The sequence below is a fragment of the Anolis sagrei genome, chromosome 2, assembly GCF_037176765.1.
Source record: "Anolis sagrei isolate rAnoSag1 chromosome 2, rAnoSag1.mat, whole genome shotgun sequence".
NCBI classification, from domain to species: Eukaryota; Metazoa; Chordata; class Lepidosauria; order Squamata; family Dactyloidae; genus Anolis; species Anolis sagrei.
The window spans coordinates 13,296,169-13,320,811 of record NC_090022.1 but is presented as its reverse complement, the minus strand read 5'-3'; the positions used below and the strand labels follow the sequence as shown (position 1 = coordinate 13,320,811).

General features: G+C 42.5%; 1 protein-coding gene across 2 annotated transcripts; it reads right to left on the bottom strand.

Annotated features, from left to right (window-relative positions):
- Window positions 1–1,040: 1,040 nt before the first annotated feature.
- LOC137096253 (zinc finger protein 585A-like) lies at window positions 1,041–23,312 on the bottom strand. Of its 2 annotated transcripts, none has more exons than XM_067465118.1 (12): window positions 23,050–23,312; window positions 20,279–20,472; window positions 17,326–17,527; window positions 15,512–15,680; window positions 12,926–13,341; window positions 10,759–10,846; window positions 10,545–10,661; window positions 10,218–10,334; window positions 5,537–7,699; window positions 4,445–4,551; window positions 3,494–3,571; window positions 1,041–2,474 (listed from the first exon to the last, which is right to left on the bottom strand). In XM_067465118.1, the coding sequence occupies exons 2-11, from the start codon at window positions 20,347–20,349 to the stop codon at window positions 3,527–3,529; spliced, it is 3,495 nt and encodes a 1,164-aa protein (XP_067321219.1). In that variant the 5' UTR covers window positions 20,350–20,472; window positions 23,050–23,312; the 3' UTR covers window positions 1,041–2,474; window positions 3,494–3,526. The 2 variants fall into 2 exon arrangements, with proteins under 2 accessions (XP_067321219.1, XP_067321220.1); XM_067465119.1 differs by lacking the exon at window positions 23,050–23,312 and adding an exon at window positions 22,943–22,963.
- Between the last annotated feature and the right edge of the window lie 1,331 nt (window positions 23,313–24,643).

The window sequence follows — 24,643 nt, the reverse complement described above, 5'->3', positions numbered from 1 at the left end:
TAAAATTTTCACTACCAGAACTTTAGTAATACTTTAGAAGCAAAGCACTAGCGCCCCCTAGTTTTGTAAGTACTTTAGAACCATTTAGAACCAAGGATTTCCCATGCCTAATGGCCATGTATAAATATGTGAGGGGAAGCCATAGGGAAGAGGGAGCAAGCTTGTTTCCTGCTGCCCTGGAGACTAGGACGCAATGGAACAATGGCTTTGAACTACAGGAAAGGAGCTTCCACCTGAACATGAGGAAGAACTTCCTGACTATGAGAGCCGTTCAGCAGTGGAACTCTCTGCCCCGGAGTGTGATGGAGGCTCCTTCTTTGGAGGCTTTTAAACAGAAGCTGGATGGCCATCTGTCAGGGGTGCTTTGAATGCGAATTTCCTGCTTTTTTTGGCAGAATGGAGTTGGACTGGATGGCCCACAAGGTCTCTTCCAACTCAATAATTCTATGATTCAAGGCCATGGCAGGTTTACCAGTTGATTTCAAGAGAGCAAAAACAATGACCACAGATGATTTTCATCACTTGATGTATTCAGTATCAAAATCATTGCACAAATTAGTATAAAACCGATAAAAATAGAAGGAGCACAAGCCGCTAAATAACTTTTGACCAAAAATGGGCAACAGCAATGGCATAGTCTGTAGCCTCCAACAATTCCTCCTCTGCACATGAGGCAGGGCATAGTGGACAAGCATACAGATGCGGAGTTGTCTGTTCTGCTCCACAGTAACACAAGGTGTGGGATTCTTTTGGGTAGTGCCATTCTGCCAGGTTGTCTTTTGATCTGCCCACTCCGATCAGAGACTTCCAGGTTGCCCATTCTTAGTTTGCCCCTGGAGGAAGACCCTCGAGGAGGGCCATCCATTTGGGATTTCCTGGTTTAGCTGCCCAGAGAGATACTCTTGCTGTTGCTAGGGGGACGTTAAGAGGAGTGGTGGTTCCTATGAAGCTTTTCCTTGATTTGAACCCACTGAAAGCAATATGGGAAAGACACAAATGACAAGTCGAGGAATGTCGTCACAGAACACAAAACTAGCAGCCAGAGTGCAGACATCAGTTTATTTAAGTTGAAGAGGTTGCAATCCAAAATAATCTCTGGCCTTTATACAAAAATAATTAGAAGCATTCAGAGCAGCATCCCACAAATCAAGTAAGAAGAAAACTCAATCAAACGAGAGCCGGGAAATGCTTTAGATTATGTATGAATATGGATGCATCCACACTGCAGAATTATTGCACTTTGAAACCCCTTTATCTCCCATGGTTCAATGCTATGGAATCCTGTTAATCGTAGTATTACAAGATCTTCAACCTTATCTGTCAAAGAGTGAGTACTGGTGCCTCACCAAACTACAACTCCCAGGATCCCATGGCTTGGAGCCACGACATCAGAGTGCATTGATTCTACAACGTGTGCAAACTGGATGGAAACCAACAAGAAAGAAAACTGGGTGGGTGGAGATCGGCTTCATCTCCATGGATTAACTGGTTTCGCATGAGGACTATAATGGTGGGATACACAGGCAAGACAATGCTCCTGCAATATAAGCTGCAGTGGACACATAGATAGTACAAGCATGGACTCATGGACACCTTGGAGAGATTCAGTGTGCATCCTTTGGGCTCTCAAGATTCAGGAGGCAAGTGTCTGTGTGAGCATCAGAGAGTATCCGTCCTGCTGGATGAAGAGTTCACAAGGTCCATGCAAGGGGTGCAATTCCACTGTAGAATGAATACAGTTTGAACCACCTTGGCTCAATGCGATGGCATCCTGGGAGTTGTAGTTTGGTGAGGCACCAGTACTCCCTATTTGGCAAAGGAGACTAAAAGGAGACCTGGTAAAACTACAATTCCCATGATTCTCTTGCACTGGCCCATGGCAGCCAAAGTAGTACCAAATTACATTAATTCTGCAATGGAGACACATCCAGAGAGACACACAAAAGATTTCATGCAAACCATTCTAGGAGTCATTTCACCTCCATCCTTTCCTCTATTAGTCTATATAACATAAATTATTTCATTCTAGCAATTATATTTTAAAGGGGAGGGATTGATTTCATCTCCATCCTTTCTTCTCTTTGTCTCTCTTGGCCTTTCTCAGTCTTCTCAAGTTCAGGGTCTGCATTTCTGGCTGGAAACATCCCAATTCTCCAATTCGCAATGACTGAAAGCTGAAATTCAAACTCTCTCTCTCACACACACAACCCTTTCCAAGTTCCTGTGACTGAGAGCATGTGGTTGGGAAATAATAGATACATTTTGAGAAATATATAAATACAAGATCTATTTTCTCCCTCCCTTCCCCCTTTTATATGTTTTGCATTGTGTTATTGCTTCTTTTTTGAAAGGAAGGATTTAATCAGAAACAGCTCTCAATACATTTTGCTGCATAACAAAACATACGATACAGAAAATAAGCAAAGAGGAATATTCTGAAAACCTCCATTTCCAGACACTCTTGTTCATGGAACCTGTAAAGAAATAAAGATTTGTTTTCATTTTTAATTTGCTTGCTCCAAAGAACAGAAAAGTCACTTTTTAAAAAATCTACAGCTTGCCCCTTTCCAAAATCCTAAATTGTCCAAATTTGGGGCTAAGATGGTGACCCCTTGGCTCTCTCCAGGAAGATGCAAGCTATAAAAGTGCTGTATCTACCATGTAGAATTAATACCATCTGGCACCACTTTAACTGTCATGGCACAATGGATTTGGCAAGGCCCTAACACTCTTTGGCAGAGCTCTTTAGCCAAAAATAGCCCACAAAATTACAAATTCCAGAATTTCCTAGCACTGTGCCATAGCATTTTATGTGACGTCAAAGTGTCCAGATCTGTAGCTTTCTGTCAAAGAAATTACCTCACAAACAAAGAGGGAAGACTTTATTTTCCAAAAGCATACATTAGGGTATGAAACAAAATTCCAACTGACAGTTTATTTCCCTAATGTCTCCTATTCCTCACCTTGGCCCCTCCCCTTCATTGCTCCCATTTCCATGGAAACCCTCTCCCTAGTTTCAAATATATACAGGCCAGGTCTAAGGCATGGTCTAATTTCCAGGCTTCACACAAAACCAGGAGATAAGGTCATGACACAAAGTGCTATAATTCTGCAGTGTGGATACAGCCTTAGACGCATCCAGCTCAGGTCCCATTAACAAATATGTAAAGCAAATCTTCTTTTGCCCCAATTTGCATGACTGAACACTTGCATATACTGAAGCGTAGTCTCCATTCCAACGCCTATTCTCTCTGGAGAGCCTTTTGTAACTCTTCTTGCCCCCTTTTTCTTTTAAACTATTTCAAATAATCCAGTGTTGTCGGAAAAACAAAGTGACTCGAGGCTCTCCCCAACTCCAAATCCAGATATGAACAAAGCACTAATTTGAAAACATCTGACTATTTACATTACTTGCATAAAGGAAAACTCTCAAGGTGTGAAAGAAAGCTACTGCTAACACGTTCAGAAGAAAGAGCCAAGTTTGCTATCTTACCGAAGCTTGGTTCCCAATGAAGATGATCCAGATTTATGCAGAAGTTTGCAGAAGAAATAATTCACCATCCACATTCACCTGGCAAGATAAGAATTGGAATAAGATATTTGAAATTGTTTAATAGTAAATGGAAAATCTGGGTTGCTGTGAATTTTCCAGGATATATGGTCATGTTCCAGAAGCATTCCCTCCTGACCCACCCATATCTATGGCAGGCATTCTCAGAGTTGGTGAAGTCTGTTGAAAACTAGGCAAGTGAGGTTTATACATCTGTGGAAGGTCCAGGGTGGGAGAAAGAACTCTTGTCTGTTTGAGGCATGTTGCAATTGGCCACCTTGATTAGTACTGAATGGCCTTGCAGCTTCAAAACCTGGCTACTTCCTACCTGGGGGAATCCTTTGTTGGGAGGTGTTAGCTGGCCAGATTGTTTCCTGTCTGGAATGCCTCTATTTTCTGAGTGTTGTTCTTTGTTTACTGTTCTGATTTTAGTGTTGTTTTTTTTTTAATCTGGTGGCCAGATTTTGTTCAAATGGAAAATTGTTGAAAAAGAAACAGTATGAATCTAAACAATGGAAACCATACATTGTGCAGAATAGGTAAGGAACAGGCCCTTCTCCTAGGTTTTAAATGGTCTGAAAGAAAACACGTGCAACTGGATTAACTGAAAATTACATTTACAGAAGCCACTTTGAGGATCCAGGAAGACAAATTGAAAAGGGAATTCCCTTCCAGTTGCAGCTGAGATCCTTCCAAGATCTCAAATTTTCCTTGTTTAGTTAGATATGGGAGCATACCCTTCCATAAACATGTGATACAAGTTTCCTTTTGACAAAAGTTTTGTCCTGTGATGGGTATCTAGATGTTTCTTAATGGGGAACATGGTAACATTTGCTTTCTGTGCCATCGAAAAAGTCCCCTAGGAAGCAAGAAAGGAGCATGCCTCTTCCTTACCACAGTAGCGTTAAATGTTTCCACACAGATCTCCGTAGATTCTGTCGTTTCCATGGCCAGCTCAGAAATGGGCAGAATAATCTCGGTTGTGTCAGGAGATGAAACACCTGGGGAGAAGCACAAAATATCTCATGGGGATTCATAAACAGATGGTTGCCTTTTTTCTGAAGTGATTTTGGATGGTCTCTTTCCTAGATCGATGTGACTCAAGGTGTTTTGAGTCATGTCTCCTTTTTACCAGAAGTCTTTACTGTGCTTTATTAGTCTTATGGTTTGAAAAGGGAACATTTCTTCCTCAAGATGCCTTACGCACACACACAAGAGTCAGCTTTAGGGACTCTTCGACTAACGTTGTGTGTCTTTCTTTTGTGTATATACTTTTCATATTAACTGCAAATGACAATAATAAAATGAAGTTATTTCCCTTTTAAAACCTTACTAGAGTATCCTGCACATTTTCTCTCCTGTTTCCTACCATCAGTTCATATGTAGCACTGGCTACACTACACTCTACTCTGCTATAGATAACACAGATTCATACAATGCTGGGATTTGTAATTTGGTGAAGCACCAGAACTCTTCAGCAGAAAAGCCAAAGACATAGTTGATGGCCCCACTCTCTACAACAGAGCTTTCCAAACTGTGTGTTGCAACACATTAGTATATCAAATGCAATGTGGGTTGTGTGAATGTAACAAAAAATGACAAAATCTTAGAAATGTATGAAATTATCTTACAAATCATGTATTTTGAAAAATAGAAATGAAAGGACTTCATGAGTTTTGTTGGGTCCCCAGACATTACATTATTACAACTTATGTATGTGTCCATATGTCTCGTAAGTAATTAGGTTAACTTCCAGTTTGCTACTAAAATTGAATTACTGTGTCGCAAAATGATGCAAGTCTAAAAAGTATGTCACCAACATGAAATGCTTGGAAAGCTCTGCTCTATGGGTTTACCCTTTCTAAATTTATCACTGATTGTAGCTATCATTTGGCAGTGTTCAACTATGTAATCTGGAACAGTATTGCCAGGATTTCCCCATAGTATCTTCCCACATTTTCCTTCATACATCAAGGGGATTCTCACCTGCGTGTGTCTTCTCATGCCGTCTCAGCTGGGAACGTCGAATGAATCGTTTCTCGCACTGAGAGCATTCGTAGGGCTTCTCGCCTGTGTGAGTTCTCTGGTGTATGTGGAGGGACATTTTGAGCTTAAATGTCTTCCCACAGTCTGGGCACGAGTAGAGCTTGTCTTGGCTGTGGGTCGTCTGGTGCGCGACCAAGGAAGCCTTCTGGTTGAAGCTCTTCCCACACTCTTGGCACATGAACGGCTTCTCCCCCGTGTGGATTCGCTGGTGCCGGGCTAAATTGCTTTTATTATGGAAGCTCTTTCCACACTCTGTACACAAAGAGGGCTTTTCGCCTGTGTGGACCTTCTGGTGTGTGTTGAGTGACGACTGTTGACTAAAACGTCTCCCACATTCAGAGCATTGATAGGGTTTCTCTCCTGTGTGGGTTCTCTGATGAAGGATAAGGTGGCACCGCGATTTGAAGTTCTTGCCGCAAATCGGGCATGGATGCAATTTCTCATTGGCCGGGGTTTTCCTGCTTGTAACAACAGACTCCTCATTGTTCACGCTTTTCTTTGCGGGTTCTGGCGCACTCTCTCCCCTATGCATCCTCATGTGTGAAAGGTAGCCTTTTCTCCGTTTGAATTTTTTGCCGCACTCCAAGCAGACATACGGCTTGTCTTTGCGATGGGTCGGCTCATGCTCCATGAGGCAAACCTTCTGAATAAAGCTTTTCCCACATATGTGGCAGCTGTAGGGTTTCTCTCCTGTATGGATCTTCATGTGTCTCATTAGGTTGCCTTTATTGGCAAACCTTTTCTCACACACAGTGCACGAATATTTCCTCTCTCCCGTATGGACGATCTTGTGTTTACTCAGGGCCTGTTTATTAATGAACTTCTTCCCACATTCAGGGCAGTGAAAGGGTCTCTCTCCCGTGTGCAGTCTCTTATGAACGATAAGGGACACACGGCTCATGAAGCTTTTTCCACAGTCGATGCATTTGTAGGGTTTCTCCCCCGTGTGGGCTCTTTCGTGCATGACAAAACTCCTTCTCCAGCGGAAACTTTTGCCGCAAATCGAGCACTGGTAGGTCCTCTCCCTTTTGAGGATGGTCTCATGGCTGTTCTTTTTGTGTATAGCCAGATTGTTCCTATATCGGAAGCTTTTGTCACACTCAGTGCATTTATAGGGTCTCTCCCCTGTGTGGATTCTCTCGTGTAAAGCAAGGAGGTGTTTCCAGAAGAAGCTTTTGTCACAATGCGAGCATGTATAGGGCTTCACTCCTCTGTGGCGTTTCTCATGTCCGGTCAAGGCACATTTGGTTTTGAAGCTCCTACCACACTCAGGGCACAGAAATGACTTCTGCCCGGCATGGGTATTTTGGTGGACGACGAGGGCAGCTTTCCCATTGTAGCGTTTCCCACAATCCGAGCATTCGTAAGGCCTCTCATCTGTGTGCATTCGCTCATGTTCAATGAGAGAATACTTAAAAATGAACGTTTTGTCGCAGTGGGAGCAAGCATGCGGCCTCTCTCGCGTGTGAGCCCTCACCCTGTGGGCATTGAGGTATTTTTCCAGGGTAAAACTCTGGTCGCAATCTGCACACTTGTACAGCTTTTCTGCTGTATGAATCTTCTGATGTATCCTCAGTAATGATTTCTGATTGAAAGTTTTCTCACACAGTTGGCATGAGAAGGTCTCCCCTGCATGGATTTTCTGATGCACCGCAAGGGATGTTTTCCAGGGGTAGCTTTTCCCACACTCCTGGCATTCATACGGTTTCTCTCCAGTGTGGATCCTTTGATGCGTCACAAGGGACGATTCCTGACCAAACGCTTTCCCACAGTCGGAGCACTGATAAGGTTTATCTTCTGTGTGAGATTTCTCATGTGCAACCAGACATGCTTTCTTATTGAACTTTTTTTCACACAAGGAGCAGCTGTATCGCTTTTCTCCTGGATGAGATTTTCTGTGCTCAAGGAGGAGGGATTTATCGCTGAAGCTTTCTCCACACTTAGAACATCCATATGGGCCTTCTCCATCTTGAGAGGGGTCCTGAACATTAAGATCCTGCATATCATTCCCTTTGGCCTCTTCTAGTGATGTTTCCCTGCCATTGTCTGTTTGCTCAGATCTTTCCAGCTGACCGCTCTCATTCACCTCAATTTGGTAATTCCCTGGTAGAGTCAACAAAGAGTTATGGTTAGAGCTACAATCACCCTAGAGCAGTGGTTCTCAACCTGTCGGTCCCCAGGTGTTTTGGACTACAACTCCCAGAAACCTCAGCCAATTTATGAGCTGTTAGGATTTCTGGGAGTTGAAGGCCAAAACATCTGGGGACCCACAGGTTGAGAACCACTGTATTATATCATACACATTTAATTTTATTATTGTTAAAACAAGTTTATTACACTACAACCCGCTATTTATGGAATCATTACATGCAGTATCACTGCCCTAGAGCTGCAAAATCTATATAAATAAAAATGTAATGTTCATTTGCACATCCCAGTAGAGTGGCCTTTTGCAACTGGCAGATGGTAAACACAATCAGCGCCGATTGTGTTTAAGTGCAGGCCAAGGTCTTTAGGCACTACAACCAGTGTGCCAATCACCACTGGGATCACCTTTACTTGTTTGTGCCAGTCTTTGCACAGTCATTATTGTTGTTGTTGTTGTTGACCCGTTTGTTTGTTGCCATCTACAGTTGTCCTCATGATGCGCTTTCCCCTGTTCTTAATAAAGTCCAAACCCCAGTGCTCCTCTATGGGCTCCTCTCTCACAAATACACTTTCTCTATTCCTCTCTCTCCCAGGGTTTTAAAATTTTATCTCATTCATTTGGCCCACACTTGGTGTTTGATTTTATTATATTATTTTGTATCGTTTATTTTATTCTGTTATTTTATGTACTTTGTTATGACGTAATTTTTGTGTTGTTTGTGCCTAAATATGCTGTACCATTTTTGGGCTTGGTCTCATGAGTCCCCTCTGGGGAGATAGTGGTGGGTTATAAATAAAGTTTGTTATTATTATTATTGTATTTTCAAAGGCTTCTATAGCTGGAATCACTGGGTTGTTGTAGGTTTTTCAGGCTATATGACCATTTTATAGAAGCATCCCCTCCTGACATTTTGCCTGCATCTATGGCAAGTATCCTCAGAGGTATGCTTGCCATAGATGCAGGCGAAACATCAGGAGAGAATGCTTCTAGAACATTATTATTATTATTATTATTATTATTACCCCTGCCACACGTTGCTGTGGCCCTCAGAAAACAGAGGAATTCTAGGCATGAAACAATAGACAGAAGAGACGGAAGGGACATTGATAGATGGAACAGAAGGTAGATGGATGGGATATAGATAAGACAGATAGAATGGTAGATGGATGGTCAGACAGACAGACAGACACAAATATCTAAGACCAAAGGGGGTTGGACTGGATGGCCTTTGGGGCTCCTTTCCAAATGGTTGGCCATCTGTCGGGTAGGCTTTGATTACCGCCCAATGAGGTTGGACTGGATGGCCTTTGGGGCTCCTTTCAAATTGGATGGTCATCTGTTGGGTAGGCTTTGATGGTGTCTTCCTTTACTGCCAAAAGTGGATGGGCTGGATGGCCTATGGGGTCCCTTTAACTACCATGGCTCAATGCTGTGGATTAATTCCAAAGAGTAGACCAGGTAGGGGCAAACTTGGGCCCTCCAGGGGTTTTGGACTCCAACTCCCACAATTCCTAACAGCCTTCCTAAGAGTCTTTTGGGGTTGGAGTTGCTTTTGTCGCTGTGTTTTTTGGTGTGATGGTCACCCGTTGACCTGATAGGTGCATTGTGTCCAAATTTGGTGTCAATTTATCCAGTGGTTTTTGAGTTATGTTAATCCCACAACGAACATTACATTTTTATTTATATAGACTAGCCATCCCTTGCCACGTGTTGCTGTGACCCAGTCTGTGTATATGTGTTTTGTGTGTGTGTTTTGTGTGTGTGTATGTATGTGCTTTTGCACATGCGCTGCAATGTCTTTTTTGATTTTTTGGCTTTTTAAGTCTCTTCTGCTGTGTTTTTTTGGTGTTTTTAAGAGTGATGGTCACTTGTTGGCCTGAGACGTGTATTGTGTCCAATTTTGGTGTCAATTTGTCCAGTAGTTTTTGAGTTATGTTAATCCCACAAACAAACATTACATTTTTATTTATATAGATTACTAGCTGTCCCATGCCATGCATTGCTGTGGCCCAGTCTGGGTATATGTGTTTTGTGTATGTATATATATATATTTATATATGTGTATATGTGTGTTTGTGTATATATATAGGTGGTTTTGCGCATGCATTGTAATGTGTTTTTTAGTTTTTAAGTCTCTTCTGCTGTGTTTTTCAGTGTTTTTATGAGTGATGGTCACTCATCGGCCTGACAGGTGTCTTGTGTCCAAATTTGGTGTCAATTCGCCCAGTGGTTTTTGAGTTATGTTAATCCCACAAACGAACATTACATGTTTATTTATATAGATTATGGCGGGCCTTGAGTCCATCACATATAACTGAAGCCACTTTCAATACTCTCATCTCAAAAGCGGCCCCATTGTGATAAGCAAGCAAGAAAGCACAAGATGGAGCCAGAAGAAAAAGGCTTGGTTTTCCTTGAGGATAGATCCGAGTGATGGTTTTTCACCCTGTATTGGGCCACCATGACGGCTACCTATCGTTGTCTCCTTCTCCTTGGCTTCACTGCCCTCCATATTGGCAGGATTCCCTTTGCTTTCTTCAGCCGAAGTCACGCAGGGCTGTCCCTCCTCATGGCCGGCCCACACCTCGCCTGTAAATACGACCAAAGAAATAAGAAACTTGAGCCTCAATTAAATCAATGCAAAAGAATAATCAAGCATGAATATGTCGCGCTTGAGGACAATCCCGCTCCCTCCTCTCGTTCCTCCTCTGAGGTGAAATTCGCCTATGTAGGCTTCGGCCTACACACTAGGCCGCTTTTCCCTCCCGCCACTCCCTGTCTTCCGTAATGGGGACCCACTTTCGGCAACTTCTACCACGGAAGAAACGTTCTCCGGCACCATCCCTTCTTCTGTGCCAAGGCCTTCGTTTTGATGGCTCTCCACCACCTGGTTCTCTTCTGCTGCAACGACATATTCTGGGACACAAAGGAAAACAATGAGAACCCTGAAAGGATATGATGTGCTGAGAGGTCATCCATGGTTTTGGGTATCCATGGCGGAATAGATCTCTACCTAATTCAGGAGCGTTTTCATCCACCTTCTTGACAGGACTCACGCCCAAAGGAGGCTTCTTTGCCTTGATGGCATCGTCCGTCACCTCCTAAAATGAGAGAAACGAAGTTGCACATTCATAGAAACACAGAACCATTGAGTTGGAAGAGACCTCGTAGGCCATTTAGTCCAACCCCTTACCAAGAAGAAAGAAAATTGCATTCAAAGCACCCCCAACAGATGGCCATCCAGCCTCTGCTTAAAAACCTCCAAAGACGGAGCCTCCACCACACTCCGGGGCAGAGAGTTCCACTGCTGAACAGCTCTCACAGTCATGACGTTCTTCCTAATGTTCAGATGGAATCTCCTTCCCTGTAATTTGAGACTCCACATCCTAGTCTCCAGGGCAACTCCCTCCACCCTATGACTTCCCTTCACATATTTATACATGTTCCTCATCATGTCTCCTCTCAGCCTTCTCTTCTTTAGGCTAAACATGCCCAGCTCTTTAAGCCGCTCCTCACAGGGCTTGTTCTCTGGACCCTTGATCATTTTGGCCTGCATCAATAGGAGTCGAGTGTCTAGATCCAGGGAAGTTATGCTACCCTTCTATGCTGCCTTGGTTAGACCACATCTGGAATACTGTGTCCAATTCTGGGCACCACAACTGAAGAGAGATATTGACCATTCATTGTCACGTCAAAATTGCTTATGTCTTCATTCAATGGTCAAACACAAGGTCCAACAGCCAAGTCTTGAGTTTCCTTCTAAAGGACAGGAAGGAGATGGCCAGTCTGATGTCTTTGGGGAGGGAATTCACAGACGGGGAGCCACTGTTGAGAAGGCCCTGTCTCTCGTCTCCACCAATCGCGTTTGTGACGGCGGTGGGATCGAGAGCAGGGCATCTCCTGATTATCATAAACTTTGTGATGATTCGTAGTAGGAGATACGTTCGGACATGTAGTCTGGGCCAGAACTGTTTAGAGCTTTAAAGGTTAAAACCAGCACTTTGAATTATGCTCGGTAGTAGATCAGCAACCAGTGGAGCTGGTGTAACAGAGGAGCTCCATAGGCTGCCGTTTACCTTCTGATCCCAACTCAAGGTGCAGGTGCTTACCTACAAAGCCCTAAACGGTTTGGGACCTGCCTACCTGCATGACCGCATCTCCGTTTATGAACCCACGTGTTCCCTTCGTTCATCCAGAGAGGCCCTGCTCGCAATCCCGCCCGCATCGTAGGCGCGTTTGGTGGGGACAAGGGACAGGGCCTTTTCTGTGGTTGCCCCCCAACTTTGGAACACCCTCCCCAAAGACATCAGACTAGCACCCATGTTGGCAGTCTTTAGGAAGAGCTTGAAGACCTGGCTATTCCGATGTGCCTTTCCAGAATAGGAAAACTCCAGCATTATGTCCCAGAAGCACTTTATTTAAGATTGTCTGTACATTGCACTTACCCTGAAATCCAACATACCACCTGTAACACCCAGCACTTTTTAATCTGTACCCATTACTTGGCCCGGCCCTAGTTTTTATTGTGTTATGGTGTAATGTTTTGTTGTTCTACTGTTATTGCTTTATGTTTTTGATTTTGCTTTGAGTTGTATTTGTTATGCTGTTGTTTTGTTGAGGTCTTGGCCTTTGTAAGCCGTATCGAGTCCTTCGGGAGATGATAGCGGGGTACAAATAAAGTTAATAATAATAAATAAATGCTCCCTGTATGCTGCTCCAGTGGGCAACCTAGCTGCTGACGGTTCAACTAAATGAAGCTTCCGGGCAGTCTTCAAAGGCAGTCTTCAAAGGCAGCCCCATGTAGAGCGCATTGCAGTAGTCTAATTGGTAGTAGTCTAATTGGGATGTAACAAGAGTGTGGACCACTGTGGTAAAGACTTCCCAAGGTAAGGGTGCAGCTGGCACACAAGTTTTAATTGTGCAAAAGCTCCCTTCACCACCGCTGAGACCGGAATTTTTGTAGATTCCGGAATACAGTCAACACTCCACATTTGTTGGGGTTCAAGCATAGGCCAACTTCGACCCTTTGGGTGTTTTGGACTTCAGCTCTCTCAATTCCTAACAGATGTGGGAGCTGAAGTCCAAAAAACCTGGAGGGCCAAAGTTTGCCCATGCTTGCAAACTCAGAAACAGGCACACCAGAACAATCCTTGCACAACCCCAAAAAGAATGGCTCTCACCTCTTCTTGCTGAGTGTGGAGGAAATCTTCTGCCAGGGCTACTGCTTCATCGCAGCTTGAAGGCGTCTTCGCCTTGACGTGGCCTTGCATTTCCTGGGGCAGGACAGAGAGGAACTGCTCCAGGATGACCAACTCCAGCATCTGCAGCTTGGTGTTCCTCCCGGGCTTCAGCCACTGGCAGCAAAGGTCCCAGAGGTGGCTGCAAACCTTGCGAGGCCCCTCGACCTCTTGGTAGCAGAAGCCCCGGAAGCGCAGGCGCTGTTCCTCAGGGTCAAGGGCCTGCGCTTCCAGGGTTGTTTTTTCCATGTTTTCTCTCTTGGACTTGGCCTGGAGCAGGCGGAGGCTTTTCCGTGCTTCAACATCAGCCGTGCCTTGGTCCCGTGTTGACGCAACCCGAAGATCCAAGGCAGAGGAGGCTACAGGGATGGGGAGCAGGGAGAGGTCAAGAATTGACACTGACCATTTAATTCAGTTTGGAGCTAGCTTCAAACATGCAGTGGTTAGGCAATAATTTCACAAAAAAGGATGCAAACAAAAGCCCTTAATGCGCACCAGCGCTCTGTGATTTGTGCCATCACCATCTGGACCTCAAACCAGTTCCCGGATTTCCTATGTAATCACTTGCAAAGCGATATCACGCTAATACTGGTTTGAAACTAGCTTTAGTGGTTAGTGTAGATGGGTCCTAAACCAGGGGTGGGCAACTCTAACAGGCTGGGGATTGAAAGATATTTTTTTTCCAGATCTCTCTCAATGCCTTCGAGACTGGACAATGTTTTTAACAAGGAGACTCTAATGATACAAGTTTTTATTGATATTGATTGATTTTACTTAGTTTTATATCTATATTAATGTTTTAATTGTATTTTACTGATGTATTTGGGCTCGGCCTCTTGTAAGCTGCACCGAGTCCTTTGGGAGATGGTAGCGGGGTATAAATAAAGGTTTATTATTATTATTATTATTATTATTATGGTTTTGGGGTTGACTGTAAACCGCCCTGAGTCGCTTGCAGGTTGAGAGGGGTGGTATATAAATATAGTAAATAAATAAAAATAAATTTTTGTTTTGTTTTGGGTTTCCTGAATTATATGATTATTATAATTATTATTAGCAGTATATTGTTATTATGGCCTCCGATGGCACAGTGGATTAAACCGCTGAGCAGCTGAACTTGCTGACCAAAAGGTCGGCAGTTTGAATCCGGGGAGCAGGGTGAGCTCCCGCTGTTAGCCCCAGCTTCTGCCAACCTAGCAGTTTGAAAACATGCAAATATGAGTAGATCAATAAGTACCTCTTCTGTGGAAAGGTAATGGCATTCCATGTAGTCATGTTGGCCACATGACCTTGGTGGCGTCTACAGACAACTCTTTCACTTCAGCTTAGAAATAGAGATGAGCACCACTCCTCAGAATCAGACACGACTAGACTTAATGTCAGGGGACACCTTTACCATTATATTATTATTATTATTATTATTATTATTATTTTACTGACACAAAAACACAGTATGTCACAGAAAATTAGATATATATGCTGGATTTCATATCACAAAATCACAAGTCAAACTATTATTATTATTATTATTATTATTATTATTATTGTTATTATTATTATTATTATATTTAGCCCAAAACAAGCATTTTTTTTCCAAATAGGAAGTGATCAGAAGTCACTTTAGTTCACTTCCATCTTTTTAAAAAGGGCTTTTGAGTTTAAAATTGCCCAAAATGTGGCTTAGAAAGCATTTGGAGGGATTTTGGGAGCAAAGAAAAAAGTATTTCAGCTTTTGGAGTATTTAGGAATTCTGAATAAGGGATATTAAAAATGGATTTAGAAATTCTGGATGACCGATATTAAACTTCTTTCCAATTTATGACTAAAGAGGATGAATGCATCTAAGCTCTTCACAGAACTGCTTTGGGCTGGCGTGCATCTACACTGTGGTTTGACACAACTTTAACTACCATGGCTCAGTGCTATGAAATAATAGGATTTGTAGTTTTACAAGGCCTTCAGCCTTCTCTGAGGAGCATCCAGTGACACAGAGGGTTAAACTGCCTAGCTGCTGAACTCGCCGACCAAAAGGTTAGCGGTTCAAATCTGGGGAGCAGGGTGAGCTCTCGCTGTTAACCCCAGCTTCTGCCAACCTAGCAGTTTGAAAACATACAAATGTGAGATCAATAGGTACCGCTCCGGTGTAAAGGTAATTGTGCTCCTTGCAGTCATGCCAGCCACATGACCTTGGAGGTGTCTACGCACAATGCTGGCTTTTGGCTTAGAAATGGAGATGAGCATAGTCACCCAGAGTCGGACGCAACTAGACTTAATGTCAAGGGGAAACCTTTACCTTTACTTTAGCCTTCTCTGACAAAGCGTGCAGAGAAGAGTCCAGAATCCTGTAGAGCTGAGCTATGACAGCTCAAGTGTTGTCAAACTGCATTAATTTGGCAGTGTAGATGTACCCCAAATCATAGTTCTGTCAATGGCTTTGAGGCATCCATCATCTCTCTGCTTCTCTCTCTGTCTAGTACATTTAGCACCTGTCAGCTATACATTTCATGAAATCAGTGTCTTGGCTCTTACCTGAGCTTGCCAAAAAAGAGTAGGAGTGTTCCAGAGTTACGATGTCATTCTTGGAGGATGGTGCTTCGGCTTTACTATCACCAGGTTCTGGTGGACGGCTCGGTTTGGGAACTGGTGTCTTATGCCGGATAAGGGTAAATCTCTTTCTAGCACTAATCCTTTTAGCACCCTGTGGAAGAATATTTTTAAAAAACACATAGAATCATAGAATCAAAGAGTTGGAAGAGACCTCATGGGCCATCCAGTCCAACCCCATTCTGCCAAGAAGCAGGAATATTACTTGAGTATAAGCCGACCCGAATATAAGTCGAGGCACCTAATTTTACCACAAAAAACTTGGGAAAACGTATTGACTCTTGTATAAGCCAAGGGTGGGAAATGCAGCCTCTATGGGTAAATTTCAAAATAAAAATAGATGGGTTGTTGTAGGTTTTTCCGGGCTATATGGCCATGTTCTGGAGGCAATTTTTGGCCATATAGCCCGGAAAAACCTACAACAACCCAGTGATTCCGGCCATGAAAGCCTTCGACAATACATAAAAATAGTTATTGATAAAATTATATTAATTGCAGAATCAGCAGGTTAAATGGTTTTGAATATTTACATAAAACTGTAATTTAAGATAAGACTGCCCAACTCTGATTAAACTATTATTCTGACCTTCTTCAATGTATATGTGCTTACATATCCTAATAATAATAAAGAGAGTAAAATAATATATGTAATAATAATAATAATAATAATAATAATAATAATAATGGAGTAAAATAATGGAAATTCAATAATAACAATAATAATAGAGTAAAATAAATGTAATAATAATAATAAATAGAGTAAAATAATAAATGCATTAATAATTATACTGTAAAATACTGTAAATATAATAATAATAATAATAATAATAATAATAACACATTAAGTAAAATAATAAATGTAATAAAAATAATACTAATAACAGAGTAAAATAATAAATAACCTTGAATGAAGTATAAGCCGAGGGGAGTGGTAAGTCAACACACCTGAAACTGCCAGTCCATTAAATGCTAATCAAGGTGGCCAATGGAAACATTCACACTTATAGATATGTAAACCCCATTTTCCTAGTTTCTGACAGACCTCACAACCTTTGAGGATGCCTGCCACAGATGTGGGTGAAATGTTAGGAGAGAATGCTTCTGGAACAAGGCCATAAAACCCAGAAAACACACAACAACCCAGACATTTAGCATAATGCCAAGGGTTTTTTAAAAACTGTATTTTAAAATGCTTCTGACATGATAAATAAATAAATGAAATGATATGAAATGGAACTGTGGCGCAGCTGGCTGGGAGTCAGCTGCATTAAGGTCACTACCAAAAGGTCATGAGTTCGAAGCCAGCCCGGGTTGGAGTGAGCTTCCAACCAATTTGTGTAGCTTGCTGTCGACCTTTGCAGTCCAAAAGACAGTTGCATCTGTTGAGTAGGAAATTTAGGTACTGCTTATGCAGGGAGGCTAGTTTACGACGCCATAAAAATCTCCAGCAAGCATGTAAAGAATGAGGAAGTACTTCATCAGTGACACAAATGGATGGTGAAGCGACAGCTCCCCTGGTGGCCAGAATACCATCATGAAAAAGCTGGAATGTTAAATTGCCACTGTGTGTCTGTCTATATATGTTGTGTGTCTATGGCATTGAATGTCTGTGACGTATATGTACATTGTAATCTGCCCTGAGTCCCCTGCGGGGTGAAAAGGGCGGAATATAAATACTGTAAATAAATAAATAAATAAAATAAACTGAACAATTCCTGTATAAGAGCAGCACAACTTACCCTTTTTGGCCGGCCAGGTAGCCGAAACACAGTCGGGACTGCTCCAGGCTTCAGTTCTCTCCTCCCAGAAGCCACGTTCGCCCAAAAATCAGTCTTTTTGAAATGCTCAGAGCAAATGACATCGTTGTACGATGGAGTGAAGTTGGGGCGTCCGATATTTGCGAGCCACTTTTGCAATTGGTCTTCCTTTGCAAGAGGAAACCTGCATTAATTGGGTTGGAAGAGAGAAAAATCACACAATCAGCTACACTAAGTTCTCCACATTCACTGGATTAGGGGCATAGGACCTCTACAAAAGTGGGGAAAACCATGAATTAAAACAACACACAAAAATGTATTAACCTGGGAAAACACTATTTTGGGAAGACTAGGTCAAGCTTTTCAAGCTTCTCATATTGGTGACAAGCTTTTCAGACTTGCAACTTTTTGCAACCTGGGTCATTCAGCTTTGCTAACTAACCAGGGGTTAAATTAACTCCTTACAGGAGTTTTATACTTTCTCTATATATATAAATTATAATATTTGTTGTTTATTCATTTACTCGCTTCCAACTCTTCGTGACTTTATGGACCAGCCCATGCCAGAACTCCCTGCCTGTAATAATATATATTATAATATATACATAGTTATATATATGTTGGAGCCCCCGGTGGTGCAGTGAGTTAAAGCACTGAGCTGCAGAGCTTGTTGACCAAAAGTTCGCATGTTCGAATCCGGGAGCGGCGTGAGCTTCCGCTGTCAGCCCCAGCTTCTGCCAACCTAGCAGTTTGAAAACATGGAAATGTGAGTAGATCAATAGGAGCTGCTTTGGCGGGAAGCTAACAGCGCTCCATGCAGTCATGACCTTGGAGGTGCCTACGGACAACGCCGGCTCTTCGGTTTAGAAATGGAGATGAGCACAACACCCCAGAGTCAGACATGACTGGACTTAATGTCAGGGAACAACTTTACCTTTAAAATAATAAATGTATTAATAACAATGATATTAATAAAGTAAAATAACATGAAAAATGTGAGTAGATCAATACGTCTCTTTCTGGAGGGAATGTAACGGCACGCTATGCAGTCATGCTGGCCACATGACCTTGGAGGTGCCTACGGACAACACCAGCTCTTCGGCTTAGAAATGGAGATGAGCACCACACCCCAGAGTTGGACACGACTGGACTTCATGTAAGGGGATAATCTTTACCTTTACCTATATATATATGTTTCATATATTCTTGACAGTATAAAGAAGGTTTATAATTTCCCCCTTCTTATGTCCTAGAGCAGTGTTTCTCAACCTTCCTATTGCCACAACCCCTTAATACAGTTCCTCATCTTGTGGGGACCCCCAACATAATATTATTTTCATTGCTACTTCGTAACTGTAATTATGCTACTGTTATGAATCGTCATGTAAATATCCGATATACAGGATGTATCTTCATTTACTGGACCAAATTTGGCACAAATACCCGATATGCCCAAATTTGAATATTGGTGGGGTTGCGGGGGGGGGGGGGTTGATTTTGTCATTTGGGAGTTGTAATTGTTAGGATTTATAGTTCACCTACAATCAAAGAGCATTCTGAACTCCACCAATGATGGAATCAAACCAAACTTGGCACACAGAACTCCCATGGCTAACAGAAAGTCCTGGAAGGGTTTGGTGGGCATTGACTTTGAGTTTTGGAGTTGTAGTTCACCTACATTCAGAGAGCCCTGTGGATCTGGACCAAACTTGGCACGAATACTCAAATGTGAACACTGGTGGAGTTAGGGGAAAATAGACCTTGACATTTAGGAGTTGTAGTTGCTGAGATTTACAGTTCACCTAAATCAAAGAGCATTCTGAACCCCATCAATGATGTAATTGGGCCAAAATTCCCACACAGAACCCCCATGACCAACAGAAAATGCTGTGTTTTCTGATGGTCTTTGGTGACTCCTCTGCCTCCCCCCCCCCATCCCCGCAACCTCCCAGGGGTTCTGACCCCCAAGTTGTCCTAGAATCCATGTAGTTCATCACAAACATCCTTGACAACAGATCTTCTTTTCTTAATTTGAAGCAGATCCATTTTAGTGGCAATTACTGCAATTCAATCAACAAATGTTGCAAATTATAAAGAGTTGAACAACACCAGCACTCCACTTCTGTTGGGATTAAACCTCCGTGAAGATTTTTGAACTGAAGATGGATGGTCATCTTTCAGGAGGGCTTTGATTGTGACTTCCTGCCTGACTGAAGGGTGTTGGTCTAGATGCCCTCTGGGTGGACATTTAACTATATATAGATTTATAGAAGGTAAGGGCAAACTTTGGCCCTCCAGGTATTTTATTTATTATTTATTTATTTACTTTATTTGTATACCGCTCTTCTCAGCCCTTAGGCGACTCAGAGCGGTTAACAACACAGTTTCAATATATATAGTACAAAATCATTAGACATTTAAAGCAATAGTAAACAATTAATTAAACAACAAACATCAAACATCGAACTTCAACTCTCACAATTCCTAACAGCAGTTAGCCAGAAGTCCAAAACACGTGGAGGGCCGAGGTTTGCCCATACCTGCTATATAGTGATATAATATAATATAATAAATATAATATAATTGGAATATGTGTGATGACTACGGAATAATAATAATTATTATTATCTATTTTGATAATCTGGTTTATATCTGCAGCCTTCAGTGTAGGATTAATGCAGTTCGGCATTACTTCAACTGCAATGGAATCCTGGGAGATATAGTTTTGCAAGGTCTTCTCTGCCCACAAGGGCTAGGGCCTCACCAAACTGCAACTCCCAGGATTCCATAGCCTTGAGTCATGGCAGTTAAAGTGGTATCAAACTGCATCAATCCTACAGTGCAGATGCATCCATAACAAATAGATTTGTGCGACGTTCAAACACTGACAATGTTAGAAAGGTCACCCAAAATAATTCATAGGAAAAGGCCCTACCTGTGAAAGGTGACGCGGCTGCCATGCCAGCGGCGATTTAGGCAGCTGGCCACCGAACAACGACTTGCCATGTTTACGAAGGGTTTCTCTTGGAGGGGGAGCCTTCTCACCCCACTTTGGGGTTATTTCCCTGTGTCCAAACCCAGTTGCATTCACACATGCAGTTGCATTCACACCAAAAAGCTGAACAGGGTCTGCAAAACAAGAAGGAAGATCTTTTATTGGAATGGTTTTGTGCTTTTGTCCATGTACCGTATTATGTTGTACAATACCTTGAGCCTTGGCAAGAGGCAGTTAAGAAAACAACAACAACAACAACAACAAGAGTCTCAGGCCCCATCTACATTGCCATACAATCCAGTTTCTGGATCCAGTTGATCCGCTTTGTACTGGATTATCTGGCATTTTAATTGCCCTGGCTGAATGCTATGGGAATCTGGGATTTGTAGTATTTCTTTGACACCCCTTGAATGGTTTTGGCTGAATTCAATGGATTCCTGGGAGGTGTAGTTTTATACAAGGTCCTTATCTGCCAGAGAGTGCAGGTGTATCGCCATACTACAGATCCCAGGATTTCCTAGCACGGACCCAGGGCCATGGCTCAATGCTTTGGAATCATAGGAATTGTAGTTTTAGAAGACTTTTAGGCTTCTCTGCAAACCCAGTTCAAAGCAGACAACAGCATGTCTGCTAATTTGGACTCAGAAACTGGTTTATATGGTAGTGTAGATCCAGTCTGAGGCCCCGTCTACACTGCCATATAAAATCCAGGTTATCTGCTTTAAACTGGATTATATGGCACAGTATACTCATATAATCCAGTTCAAAGCAGATAATGTGGATTATCTGATTTGATAATCTGGATTGTATGGCAGTGCTGACAAGGCAGCTATGGCGATTGGTAGATAGATGTTGGATGAATCTCGTTTCTGGTTGCTTGAGAGCTACGATTAAAAACAGGCCTATCTAATATTATACCCCATACTCAATCATAACATAAACTCTGCATTGACTTGCTAATAGTATTGGAATACAGCATTTAAAACAAACAAAGACAAATTTAATTTAATCTAACATAGTAATATTAAGTCTATTTCAGTTTTTTCGCCGGTAGCTTGAAAATTTTTTAGTACGGCGAGACACCTGCACTCTCTGGCAGATAAAGACCTTGTAAAACTACAACTCCCAGCAATCCCTAGCATTCGGCCAAGGCCATTCAAGGGGTGTCAAAGCAATACCATGAATCCCATGTTCCGATAGCACTGAGTCAGGGAAATTCAAGTGGTGTCAAAGGGATGCTACAAATCCCACGTTCCCATAGCATTCAACCAGCTGCATTCAAGTGGTGTCAAACGGATACTACAAATACCAAGTTCCCATAGTATTGAGCCAGGGCCATTTAAGCAGTGTCAAAGGGATACTACAAATCCCAAGTTCCCATAGCATTCAGCCAAGGCAATTAAAGTGGTGTCAAAGGGATACTACAAATCCCAGGTTCCCATAGCATTGAGGCAGGGCACTTCAAGCAGTGTCAAAGGGATACTACAAATCCCAAGTTCCCATAGCATTCAGCCAGGGCAATTCAAGCAGTGTCAAAGGGATACTACAAATCCCAGGTTCTCATAGCATTCAGCCAGAGCAATTCAAGCAGTGTCAAATGGATACTACAAATAGCATTCAGTTAAGGCAAATCAATTGGTGTCAGAGGGATACTACAAATCCCAGGATCCCATACCATTCAGCCAGGGCAATTCAAGCTGTGTCAAAGGGATACTACAAATCCCAGGTTTCCATACCACTCAGCCAAGGCAATTCAAGCAGTGTCAAAGGGATACTACAAATCCCAGGATCCCATAGTATTCAGCCAGATCTCAGGATCCCATAACTTTGAGCCATGGGAATTCAAGCAGTGTCAGAGGGATACTACAAATCCCAGGTTCCCATAACATTCAGCCAGGGCAATTCAAGCGGTCTCGAAGGGATACTACAAATCCCAGGAACCCATAACATTGAGCTAGGGCAATTCAAGCGGTGTCAAAGGGATACTACAAATCCCAGGAGCCCACAGCATTCAGCCAGAGCATTTCAAACGGTGTCAAAGGGATACTACAAATCCCAGGATCCCATAGCATTCAGCCAGGGCAATTCAAGCGGTGTCGAAGGGATACTACAAATCCCAGGTTCCCATACCACTCAGCCAAGGCAATTCAAGCGGTGTCAAAGGGATACTACAGATCCCAGGTTCCCATAACTTTGAGCTAGGGCAATTCAAGCGGTGTCAAAGGGATACTACAAATCCCAGGTTCCCATAACATTCAGCCAGGGCAATTCAAGCAGTGTCAAAGAGACAATAATAATTCCTTTTTGATGTATTCCCCAAAAATTCCATAGCAGTTAATGCTGAATCATAGTGTTACAACTGCCTAGTGCATTTTGTATCTGGTGGAAAATCAACATTTTTTAACAAAAAGAAAGAAATGCAAACCGGTTTAACCACAGTTATGTTATAAATTCCGGATTAGTCTCTATATATATTGCAAATGCCCCAAAGGAATGATCCCAATCTATGTTTTCCTCCTCCCTAAGCCTAGACTTAGGGCAGCAAAATGGCTCTTGCAAAAGCAGCTTCCAACAGACTCTATGGGAGCTTCTCAGTCTTCTAACCTTTTGCATAAGTCTAGGGTGAGGACGCGTGTCGACCATTTCCAACCCACAAATACACGCGTCACAGATTTCCCCTGGACCTTATTGTGTGCATTTTGCAAACTCACCTTCTCCAGCTCCAGCCCAGGACTCTTTGCAAGCAAAGGCCCCCAAACCCAAGTTTCTTCCCCCCTTCCTTTCCTTTCCTGCAAAGAAGCCACGTTCACACGTTTTGCACGCTTTTCCCAACGCAATAACAATAATGCAACATTGAAAAAACGATTGGAACAGCCCAGGGTTCAATTTAGGCCCTTGGGAGAGCCCAGGACTCCATTTAGGGCCCCCCTAAACAAGGCAGCAAAGTGGTATCTCCCATGTCAATGTCTTCAAAAGGAACATACCATTTTGGGAAAAGAGGGGTGAGCGGTCTTCTAAATCTAAAAACCAGTTAAAGAAAAAACCTTCAAAATGGGGAAAACGATGAGGGAACGATGCAAATAACAAGGAATTATTGTATATTTCCAGGAAGGGTTCTGTTTTTCCAATTCAAAGGAAATACGTTTTATTCAAATATAGTTCCCCCTGAAATGTGTTGGTACAGTCCATCCTACTGCTTCCTTCTTTTCCTGCTTGATGACGTCATTCACTAAGAGAGCAAAATATGGGTTTGTTTTGGCATTAAAGAGGAAGCAAGGAAATATTCAAAGACCAGCCCAATTGGCCAAAAATTAATAATAATGCAATGTTAATGTCAAGATTGCTCAGTTTGGAAGGGTTGACCCTGAATTTGAAATTTATTTATTTATTTATAAATAAACCATTCAGATTGCAGCTTCTGTATTGTTTCTAGTTTCTGCCTCTTTAGAAAATTAATAAATCACCCAAAAGTCTAGCATCCATCACTTTGCAAAGATTCAAAGGTGTAACCTGGAATATCAAGATGCAGATGCAATTTGAGCCACTGTCACTGCCCTGGCTCAAGGCTATGCAACCTGGGAGTTGTAGTTTTGCAAGGACTTTAGCCTCCCCTGTTAAAGAATACTAGTGTCTCACCAAGCTACAAATCCCAGGACTCCATAGCAGTTCAAGTAGTGTCAAATTGCATTTATTTAGCAGTTTTTTCCCCAAAGTCTGGGAACTTGCAACTTTTGGACTTCAACTCCCAGAATCCCTCATCATTGGCCAAAGCAATCGAGGCTTCTGGGAGTTGAAGTCCAAAATAAAAAATCTAGAGAACTGTTTAGTTTGGTAGCTGCACCCTAGATTTCCGCAGTTTGAGCCACTTTCACTGCAGTGGCTCAAGGATATGCAACCTGGGAGTTGTAGTTTTGCAAGGACTTTAGCCTCCCCTATTAAAGAATACCAGTGTCTCACCAAACTACACATCCTAGGCCTCCATAATAGTTCAAGTAGTGTCAAACTGCATTTATTTAGCAAACTCTGAGAATTTTCAAGTTTTGGACTTCAACTCCCAGAATCCCTCACCATTGGCCAAAGCGGCTGAGGCTTCTGGGAGTTGAAGTCCAAAAGGGAAAAACTAGAGGACTAGTGTTTGGTTTGGAGGCTGCACCCTAGATTTCAGGACTTTCATACAATCTGAGCCACTTTCACTGCAATGGCTCAAGGCTATGCAAGCTGGGAGTTATAGTTTTGCAAGGGCTTCAGCCTCTCCTGTTAAAGAATACCAGTGTCTCACCAAACTACACATCCCAGGCCTCCATA

What these genes read in the sequence shown, in the direction of transcription:
- LOC137096253 (XM_067465118.1), bottom strand. Translation starts at nt 20,349, where the DNA reads ATGGCAAGTCGTTGTTCGGTGGCCAGCTGCCTAAATCGCCGCTGGCAT. An exon ending in GCATGAGAAGACACACGCAG is followed by an intron (nt 4,552 to 5,536) that starts GTGAGAATCCCC and finishes GCTTCTCCCCAG; the next exon opens with GTGTTTCATCTCCTGACACA. An exon ending in AAACATTTAACGCTACTGTG is followed by an intron (nt 3,572 to 4,444) that starts GTAAGGAAGAGG and finishes TTATCTTGCCAG; the next exon opens with GTGAATGTGGATGGTGAATT.